Raw genomic sequence first — 11196 nt, 5'->3', positions numbered from 1 at the left:
AAGTTCTCAACAGTCTATACAGAATATCATTTATTGGGAATGATTAAGAAGATACAAATTTGAGTGTAAAGGAATCAGTGCTAAATTAAAAAAGGAGAAGATGGCAGCAAAATAAGTGAATTTTAAATTCATGTAGAGTTGATGAAGGGTTAGGGTTATTGTAATGAACTGTCCTTGTATACTACATATTAAAAAAACCCAGGTAAACAATTTATAGGTTTAATGTGGTACATTTTATTTGTTGCACTATAACATGACCAGTGTACTCACAAGGACTTACTGCTTATTTCTTCACCCTTTCCACATTAGAGAGTTGGGTTTATTTTGGGCATGAACAATGCTGCAAGGATCGGCTGACCAGGCTCCGGTACAGCCTCTGACTGAGCTCACATTCTTTTTGCGTATCTCTGGTTGACTCCCCTCTCCAAAAATAGTTACAGCATCACAGACCAGGGCTTTGTTATGTACCCATCTGATCAAGTTCTTAAAGCCATTTGCACCAGCAGCGCCTACTGATAACAGTCACCCTCAAACTCCTGATCATTAACAATACCATCTGAGAGGAAAGGACAAGTCTGCGGTGTGGTACTTTACCTCACAGAAGGCAATGAGTACCTTTGGATATCGCCGTGAGCTGAGCAAATATGAAGAGGTGGATGAGGATGAGCTGCTTGCCTCACTGACAGCTGAAGAACTCCAGGAATTGGAAAATGAGCTGGCTGATATTGATCCAGATGATAAAGTCCCCTTTGGACTAAGGCAGAAGGACCAGACGGTTAAAACCCCCACGGGCACGTTTAGCCGAGAGGCTCTAATGAAATACTGGGAGAAAGAGACACGCCAGATTCTTGAAAATGAGATGATGGGCTCTTCAAGCCCCACGTCAGTAAGTAAAAAAAGAACAACTATAATTAAAAATGTTTGCATTTGTTAGGTTATAGGTTATATTTCATATATTTTTTTTTATTTTATTGTAATGAAATGTTCTAGAACATACTTTGTTACCAATTACTGAAATCAGTTAGACATGACGAAAAAAAAAATTGCTCAGACCTTAAAATGTGTATTGAAGCTTTGCTATTGATTCCAGGGTAGTGAAAATAACGAAAAAGGCCACATAACAGAAAGCAACAGTGAGGAATCAGAAGAAGAGAAAGAAGCTGAGGATAAGAAGGAAATGGACGGTTGTGTAGATGACGAAGAAGAAGATCGTATAGAAAAAGATGAATTAGAAGAGCAAGTCACTGAGGAAGAGGAAGAAGATGAGAAAGAAGAGGCAGAGAAAGAGGGGGAAGAAGAGGAAGAGGAAGAGGAAGAGGAGGAGGAAAAAGAAATTGTCCAAAAGCAGGACCTTGAACAGGAGAGTGTTCTGGAGAAATGTGATTCTCTGCAGAACATGTCCAACAATCAATCAAACCTTAAGCCAGAATATTCTGTGAGAACAACTTCACCGCAAGAGTCAAACCAGTTGTCAGGAAACCCCACTGTCCTTGATGAAGCTCTAGAAAAGGTCCTACATGATGACCCTGACACCACTGAAGTCAATCTCAATAATATTGACAACATTTGCCAGGAAAACTTGATACGTTTCTCAGAAGCATTGCGCTTTAATACACATGTGCGAGTGTTTACTCTGGCAAACACTCGGGCTGATGACCCAGTGGCATTTGCCATTGCCAAAATGTTGAAGGAGAACTGCCACATTATAACCCTAAACATTGAATCCAACTACATCACAGGAAAGGGTATACTAGCCCTGGTGCAAGCACTTACACACAATAAAAATCTAACAGAGCTCCGCTTCCACAACCAGCGGCATATCTGCGGAGGTCAGGTTGAGATGGAGATGGTCAAACTCTTGAGAGAGAACACCACCCTGCTCAAGCTTGGCTACCAGTTTGCCCTGCCTGGCCCTCGAATGAGCATGACTGGCATCCTCACACGCAATCAAGACTTTCAAAGGCAGAAGAGGATGCAAGAATTGCGTCAGCAGCAAGGAGGTGCCTCAACTCCTATCAACCCACGAACGAGTCTGCTTCAGAAGAGCACTCCAACCTCCTCTCCATATATATCCCCTAGAAGTTCACCATGGTCCTCTCCAAAACTGCCACGTAATGATGTGATCAAAAGAACCCCTCAACCAAGTCTTCCACCACCTCCTCCACCTCCGCCACCACCTCCACCTCCTCCTCCTCCCCCACCTTTTCCTAAAGCCAAGAGCATCCCTGAGAAAAGGGGTCCAACTAGAATGATTGCAGAGGTCATTAAACTTCAAGAAGCGAGCGCCAAAAAGCAGGAGGATCAGAGCAAGGGCAAGTCTAAGTCTAAAAAAGGCAAGAAAAGCGTTTCAAAGGAAAACGGGACTGAAAACATTCTTAGGGAGCTGAAAAATGCACTGAGGCCCATTGCAGACAGGGATAGTTCCAGACCCTCTACACCGATGCGGTCGGCTCGTGACGAGCTCATGGCCGCTATCCGAGCAAGTAGTGTCAAATCACTCAAACGGGTGAGTATCATAATGGCAGTATAGTATAACGTAGAAAAAGGTGTCAGTTGACTATGTGGATTCCAGTGGTGACTGATCATTCATGTGATACCTTGTTTGTGGGGGGAAATATAGATTTCCTTAAAGCTGTTTTTCAGACGCTAGTGGCCTGGGGGATTAGGTAGCACTCAATGAATTGGCCCAAATTTATACACCAATCGGGCATACCATTATGACCACCTGCCTAATATTGTTTTGGTCCCCCAACACAATTTGCTGGCAAACAATCCTGACCCATTAAGCATTAAGAGTATTATCTTCTTCAGCAATCTGAGCTACAATAGCTCGTCTGTAGGATTGGACCACACAGGCCAGTCCTTGCTCCCCACATCCAGCAATGGGCCTTGGCCACCCATGTCACCAGTTTACAACTGTTCCTTCCTACCCATTTTAATAGTAGACTGGGATCTGCAGTTTGGCTGACGACTGGGAACACCCCACAAGAGCTGCAGTTTTGGAGATTCTCTGACCCAGTGGCAAACTCACTCAAATCCTTATGGTGTTATTTGTAGTAGTAGAAAAGCCTCAAAATATAATAAATATTTGGGGGAATGACAAATTGTGTTTACAGCCTACAGGAAACAAAGTTTTACCTCTGTAACATAAAGCCAGTGTTAGCCTAAGATAACAGGATAGTGACCCACAGTAATACCACTCAGTCACCACTTAGCCACTATAAATATATTCTATTTACTCTGTCTTGACAAGTCAAATACCTCTTAGCGCTGGGTAACGGCATGGCCAGGCTTTATAAACAAGACCTGTCTTCCTATTAATAGAGGATATTTTTAAATTTGACATCGAAATTGACATTCCAAAAGGGGCAACAATGATCAAATCATTCTATTTCCCTGGGGGAGGGAGTAGCTCAGAGGGAGCTCTACTACCTAAGGGGAGAGGGTATCTCAGGGGTCACTCTACTACTTGGGAAAGTACTCTACTACAGCTGGGCCCTTGAGCAAGGCCCTTACCCCTCGACTGCTCAGTTGTACAAACGAGATAATTGAAAGTCGTTCTAAATAAGGGTGTCTGCCAAATATAAAGATAAATGTGGTACATGCTGACCAGAGATCTGTATTTCTCTTTAAACAGGTGGAAGTGCCACAGTATCTTCGATAATGTGGCCAAACACTTTGTACCAAGAAAGAAAGGATGGCCAATGCTACAGATCATCTACTTTCCATAGCATCATGTTCATACAAAATACCACAAATCTATCTTCAGGGTTAAGCCTACAGTGGAAAAGTGCTTTAAGCTCAGTTAATTTCAGTCCCTTGTTTGGTCCTGATTCGATCTGGTTTACTGTTTGTATGGAATTTATTTGTTGAATGTTGTCCTGATGTTTGCTTGGGTTTTCTCCTAGTTTTTTCATTTCCTTACACCTAGTAAAATACATATCTGTAGTGTGTTAATTAGTGTACATTGTATATTTGACTCTGATGTCCCGTTTAGAGTGCATTTCTGGCTCACACTTTTACCCTAAACAAGCCCTGGATGAATATTTGAGGATCGTGCTCAGAACATCAGCTTTCCAGAACATCTGAAAAAGTAGCGCAAAAGTTGATGCAATAAAGATTCGTGTTGTTTTTTTTTTTCTTTCACCAGATTGTTTTCTCATGTTTAAGGATGGCAGCAATAGAAATATGGATGGGAACCAAATTTGATAGCAATGCTGCAAAGACTATTTATATACGCTTTATTTTTAATGACTCTCACCACTCAGTGTGCACCGTCTTTTGATCTACACTTTGTTCTAACAGGATATCTATAAATAAAAAAACAATATATAGAAAAAAATAGATATCGAATATAGATGCTTCTTAAAGACCCCTTTTCGTTTGGTAAACTTTATGATGTTTTTGTGTGGGCAGAGCTTAGAGGGGGAGGTGAAAATATGTCCCTGACAGCTTCAATAATGCTAGCTATTTAGTTTTGTTAGTTTGTTTGTAAACAATGTCTGGTCAAAATCTGATTTTATCTGACTATAATCTATTTAATTTCCAAGACTGTGAATGTTACTTGAAAACGTTAACTTTAATGGAAAGAACAGAATGTCCAACCTGTATGCACTCACTCAACAGATGGACAATCTGACTCATTCGGTTGGCTACTAACAGTGGCAAATATTAGCAAATGCTTGGACACACACCTCACACATAACATGGGCTTGTTCACTGTTAACTCTCACTTTCTACAATGACACTTATGGCAACTGTAGAAAAAGAGATGACAACTAACAGTTTCCTTTATGTTTAGTCTCTGGTCGTTAGCTAGCGTTTAGCTTACACATACAATACGTGTTCCATGAGATCAATTGTTCCACAATTTCTGATCAGTTAGGCATGCATAAGAAAGCTTTAGACACGTAACCAAACCATAAACCATATCAATGAAAGACAATAGTTTCTTACCTGATAAAGTGTGCACTGCACTGTGTTTAACCACAGCTGTCAACTTTTTCTTTTTGTTGTTGTTTTTTTTGGTCTGTACACCTTAGATTCTGGCACCCAACAATGTAATTGTGATTTTGCCACTAAAAGGGTCTATTAGAATTATGTATTGTTGTATAGAAGAAATAATGGAAAAACTAAATAGCAGCAGTATTTTCATCTTGTGAGACAAACAACAATAGCAGTTTCTGATTGGTTTATAAAGACATGTCTTTAGTACACTGGCACAGCAATAGATCTTAGATTTCTATTTTAATTCTTTTTAGGTAATTCTGTGTATAAATGTAAATATTTCTGTTGATGTGGAAAAATAAACCTATACCTTTATTTCATATCCAATTTATTATCCATTGTAAATTGACTTTGTTTCTGTGACTGTAATATTCTGCTGTTTATATATATATATATATATATATATATATATATATATATATATATATATATATATATATATATATATATATATAAAATTGTCTACCTTTTAAAATAAAAAACACTTAAACAGAAATATTTCTATTTCTTAAAATATCTAACCTAAATTTTCTGATGTATGTATATGTATAATATATACACTCTTTTTTTAACTCTAAAAGAACCGTCTGCAAATAATAATTCATCCTCAAATGGTGCTGATGCAAATTGGCTAAATAAGGCTCCATTTATTTGAATGTTATAATCAAAAATACAAATACAAGCTGCGTTTTCTTTGCATGCCAATTTATAGTTTTTTGGTGTAGCAGCCCCCAAAGGGATTAATTTATTTTGACGCCATCAGGTCAGTATGCATGTAAGCAGACTCGTGATGCCAAGATTAGCATATGACCGGCAACTCCAGTTGAAATTTTTGACTCTGCGTTGTGTGACACGGGACAGCAGGCGGCAGTTCACTGGAAGCATTTAATCTCTGATTGACAGAACAAATCAGCAGCCTCTCAGGTGATATTGCCCTTATTGTTCTCTGTCCCATGAGATTTCAATACAGAAAAGGGAAATAACAGTATGGGGAAAAAAATTAAGACGGGGAAACAGAATGAAAAGTAGAAAAATGACAAAAAATAAACTGGTAAATGGAACAAATAAACAGCCTCTCAGATGCTATTGCTCTTATTGTTCTCTATAAAATAAATGTGTTGTACACTTATCACCATGTGCTCTAACATTCACTAAATATAACCCAATAAGTGTAAAAGGACAAAAATAATAATAATACACAGATAAGTAAAGTAATATTACACAGTAAACATCAATCAGACACTCAAGAATCAGATTTCAAAACAGAAAACGGAAGAGGAGGAGTCAGGACAGGAAGAAGAAGCACTCATTTGCTGAGGCGATGCCTCAGACCTTGGCATCGCCTGCGGAGGACGGACGGAGGAGGGGGAATCGGAAGCGTTGCGCAAGGAAGCAGAAACGCGGAAAGCGAGCGGGTGCTAATGCTAGGCTAAAAGCTAACCCTAGCCGGCCCGCTCTACCATCACTACTGCTGGCAAATGTCTGCTCCCTGGACAATAAATTAGACTACATCAGACTCCAACAAGCTAATCGGCGTGAGTACAGACACTGCTGCGTTTTTGTGTTTACTGAGACGTGGCTGAGCGACAGAGTTCGGACGCCGCCATCCAGCTGGACGGGCTGGCAGCGTTCGTGCCGACAGAAATGCAGCTCTGTGCGGTAAGACTCGCGGCGGTCTGTGTGTTTACATCAACACGGAATGGTGTAAGACCTCTGTGCTTGTTTCTACCTACTGCTCATCGCTGCTGGAGTTTATTTTTGTGAGATGTAGACCTTTTTATTTACCCCGGAATTCACCACCGCTATTGTGCTCGGAGTGTACATACCACCTAGCGCTAATGCTAAGGAAGCGCTCAGTGTGCACTACGGAACCATTAGCGGACTTCAAAACACACACCCTGACGGACTGTTTATAGTCGCCGGAGATTTTAATCATGCAAATCCCAGGACTGTGCTTCCCAAATTCTATCAGAATGTGGACTTTGCAACCAGAGGAGAAAACACGCTGGATGTTGTTTACACAAACATCCGGGGCGCATACCGGGCGAAGCCCCGCCCCCACCTCGGGTACTCAGACCACATCTCTGTTATGTTGATCCCAGCATACAGACCACTCAGCAGGCGTTCAAGACCAGCTCAAAAACAAGTGAGAACCTGGCCAGCAGGATCCATGTCTGCTCTCCAGGACTGTTTTGAATGCACTGACTGGGACATGTTCAGGGAAGCTGCAACCAATGGCGATTTCATCAACTTGGAGGAGTACACGTCAACAGTGACCAGTTACATCAGCAAGTGCATTGATGACGTAACTATCTCCAATACCATCACTATACGTTCCAACCAGAAGCCATGGATGACCGCCAAGGTTCGTGCGCTGCTAAAAACAAGAGACTCTGCCTTCAGAGCAGGGGACAAGACGGTTTTAAAACAGCAAGGGCCAAACTGTCCCGTGCTATCAGAGAGGCGAAGCGTGCACACGCCAAGAGAATCCATGGCCACTTCCAGGACAGCGGAGACGCCCGGCGCATGTGGCAGGGCTTCCAGGCGATCACGAATTACAAGACCACATCACCTGCTTGTGACCGTGACGCCTCCCTTCCAGATGCGCTGAACGACTTCTACGCCCGGTTCGAGGTGCAGAACAACGTGGTGGCGAGGAAGACAATCCCTCCTCCCAGTGACCAGGTGCTATGTCTAACCACAGCTGAAGTGAGGAAAACTCTATGCAGAGTTAACCCACAGAAGTCTGCTGGACCTGACAACATTCCTGGCAGAGTGCTCAGGAATGTGCAGAACAACTAGCAGATGTCTTCACTGACATCTTCAACATCTCCTGAGCAGCGCCACTGTTCCTTCGTGCCTCAAGACGACGACCATCATTCCTGTGCCGAAGAAGTCTTCTGTGTCCTGCCTCAATGACTATCGTCCCGTTGCACTCACACCCATCATGATGAAGTGCTTGAGAGGCTTGTCATGAGGCACATAAAGACCCAGCTCCCACCCGCACTGGACCCCATGCAGTTTGCGTATCGTCCAAACCGCTCCACGGACGATGCCATCTCCACAACCCTCCATCTGGCCCTCACCCATCTGGATAACAAGGACTCTTATGTAAGGATGCTGTTCATAGACTTCAGTTCAGCATTCAACACAATCATTCCCCAGCACCTGATCGAGAAGCTGAGCCTACTGGGCCTGAACACCTCCCTCTGCAACTGGATCCTGGACTTCCTGACTGAGAGACCTCAGTCAGTCCGGATCGGGAACAGCATCTCCAGCACCACCACACTGAGCACTGGGGCCCCTCAGGGCTGTGTGCTCAGTCCACTGCTGTTCACTTTGCTGACTCATGACTGTGCACCAACGCACAGCTCGAATCATATCATTAAGTTTGCTGATGACACGACCGTGGTGGGTCTAATCAGCAAGAACGACGAGTCAGCATACAGAGAGGAGGTGCAACGGTTAACAGCCTGGTGTGGAGCCAACAACCTGTCTCTGAATGTGGACAAAACCAACGAGATGGTTGTTGACTTCAGAAGAGCACAGAGTGACCATTCTCCACTGATCATCGATGGATCTTCAGTGGAGATCGTCAAAACACCAAATTCCTTGGTGTTCATCTGGCGGATAACCTCACCTGGTCACTTAACACCAGCTCCATCACCAAGAAAGCCCAGCAGCGTCTCTACTTCCTGAGAAGGCTGAGGAAATCTCATCTCCCTCCCCCCATCCTGACCATGTTCTATAGAGGGACCATCGAGAGCATCCTGAGCAGCTGCATCACTGCCTGGTTTGGGAACTGCACCGTCTCGGATCGCAAGACCCTACAGAGGATAGTGAGGACAGCTGAGAAGATCATCGGAGTCTCTCTCCCCTCTATCATGGACATTTACACCACACACTGCATCCGCAACGCACACAGCATTGTGGATGACCACACACACCCGTCACACACATACTTCACCCTCCTACCATCAGGAAAACGGTTCCGAAGCATTCGGGCCGTCACATTAAGACTGTGCAACAGTTTTTTCCCGCAAGCCGTCAGGCTCCTGAACAAACATCTGGACTGAACTCTCTCTCTCACACACACACACACACACACACACACACACACACTTACACACAACTGAGTGACTGATCTGTACAACCGGACTCAACACACATACACTTCACACACCCAGGTTTCAGCACCATTCACACCTCTCATTATAGCAAAATGTTTACATGCCGTTTGTTGCTAATCTTCCGGGACTTGCTCTTTTTGCACAATATTCTGTCAATCCTTTGGTCACTGATCACTTTATTTTGATTGCTGCTATCATATTTTTATACTATTATAGAATTGCAAAATTCTGTTTACATTTCTGCTACTGTGCACCTTATCCTGTCACGACAGGTTTTACTGGCGGAGCTACTGCTATTTTTATATTTTGTGTATTGTGTATTGTCCTGCACTGTCCTGTGTTGTCTTGCACTGTCTTGTGTTGTCTCTTGCACTGTTTGCACCAGTTGCACACATGCACTTTATGTGGCGAGGATCTTAGTTCCTGGCCCTGTGTTCTTCTGTTCTGTGACTTGTTTTATGTTGTTTTATGTAGCACCTGGGTTCAGGAGAAACGTTGTTTCATTTCACTGTATACTGCATCAGCTATATATGGTTGAAATGACAATAAAAGCTTCTTGACTTGACTTGACGCAGGTAACCAAAAAAGACACATAAATGAACAATTTTGTGTGAATTCTCCGGCTACGTCTACACTAAGCTTGATACATTTTGAATCTAAAAACGTTTTTGTCTAAAAAAAATGTCCGCAATAAAACATCTCACGCCACACACATCCCTGTACACCAGCAAAACGCAAGACGCTTCGACCTGCGTTATTTCCGCTTTGCCGTTTATTTACTTTCCGGATCTTCGTAACGTCACGGCAACGACTGATAACGCGTCATCGTTTTTCGAAAGCCTTCGTTTTAACGGTCCACTCTGCGAAACGGAAACGCCAACGCAGCAGGTGAAGAGGGATGTGGCGAAAGCCAAGAAAAAGGCATCTAAGGAGCTGAAGGAGAAGTTGGACACTAAGGAATAAGGCAATAAAGGATGTGTGTTGACTAGTGAGGAGAGTTTGTTGAGAAGATGGTGGGAGTATTTTGTGTAGCTGATGAATGAGAAAAATAAGAGAGAGAGGAGGTTGGATGGTGTGGAGATGGTAAATCAAGAAGTGGATAGGATTAGTAAGGAAGAAGTGGGAGCAGCGATTAAGAAGATGAAGAGTGGAAAGTCAGTAGGACCAGATGATATACCTGTAGAAGCATGGAGATGTTTAGAAGAGATGCAGTGGAGTTTTTAACCAGATTGTTTAACAAGATTCTGGAAGGTGAGAGGATGCCTGAGGAATGGAGAAGGGGATTTTAAGACAGAGTACATGTGTCTAAATGAGACGGAGGACAGTGGAGGGGTGCAGTTGCAGGGAGAAGAGGGGGAGAAGAGGTGGAGAAGGTGGAGGACTTCAGGTACTTGGGGGTCAACAGTGCAAAGAAATGGAGAGTGTGTTAGAGAAGTGAAGAAAAGAGTGCAGGCAGGGTGGAGTGGGTGGAGAAGAGTGACAGGAGTGATTTGTGATAGAAGAGTATCTGTGAGAGTAAAAGGGAAAGTTTATAGGACTGTGGTGAGACCTGAGATGATGTATGGTTTTGAGACAGTGGCATTGAGTAAAAGACAGGAGGCAGAGCTGGAGGTAGCAGAGCTGAAGATGTTAAGGTTTTCGTTGGGAGTGACGAGGATGGACAAGATTAGAAATGAGTTTATTAGAGGGACAGCGCACGTAGGATGTTTTAAAGACAAGGTGAGGGAGGTGTGATTGAGATAGTTTGGACGTGTGCAGAGAAGGGACATGGGGTATATCAGTAGAAGAATGCTGAGGATTAAGCCACCAGGAAGGAGGAAAAGAGGAAGACCAAGGAGGTTTATGGATGTGGTGAGGGAAGACATGCAGGTAGTTGGTGTGAAAGGGGCAGATGTAGAGGACAGGGTGGTATGGAGACGGATGATCCGCTGTGGCGACCCTAATGGGAACAGCCGAAAAATGAAGAAGAAGAAGATTTACTGTCCTCTGAAAAGAATTTCTTTAGCTCAGATGGTGTCCAGCATGTGTTGTGAGACGACCTGGTGAGGAATAATACGAA

The 11196-nt window shown here is 43.2% G+C and overlaps 1 protein-coding gene across 1 annotated transcript; it reads left to right on the top strand.

Annotated features, from left to right (window-relative positions):
• Positions 1–424: 424 nt before the first annotated feature.
• On the top strand, positions 425–5334 carry lmod2b (leiomodin 2 (cardiac) b). The gene is made up of 3 exons (XM_046874082.1): positions 425–886; positions 1091–2506; positions 3638–5334. The coding sequence occupies exons 1-3, from the start codon at positions 608–610 to the stop codon at positions 3662–3664; spliced, it is 1722 nt and encodes a 573-aa protein (XP_046730038.1). The 5' UTR covers positions 425–607; the 3' UTR covers positions 3665–5334.
• Positions 5335–11196: the final 5862 nt, after the last annotated feature.

The sequence above is a fragment of the Silurus meridionalis genome, chromosome 18, assembly GCF_014805685.1.
Source record: "Silurus meridionalis isolate SWU-2019-XX chromosome 18, ASM1480568v1, whole genome shotgun sequence".
NCBI classification, from domain to species: Eukaryota; Metazoa; Chordata; class Actinopteri; order Siluriformes; family Siluridae; genus Silurus; species Silurus meridionalis.
This window is presented reverse-complemented; position numbering and strand designations above follow the sequence as displayed.

Excerpts from the sequence above, each read along its gene's own strand:
- lmod2b (XM_046874082.1), top strand. The coding sequence starts at position 608 with ATGAGTACCTTTGGATATCGCCGTGAGCTGAGCAAATATGAAGAGGTG. Across the intron at positions 887-1,090 it reads GCTCTTCAAGCCCCACGTCA|GGTAGTGAAAATAACGAAAA; the intron begins GTAAGTAAAAAA and ends TATTGATTCCAG. Across the intron at positions 2,507-3,637 it reads GTGTCAAATCACTCAAACGG|GTGGAAGTGCCACAGTATCT; the intron begins GTGAGTATCATA and ends CTCTTTAAACAG.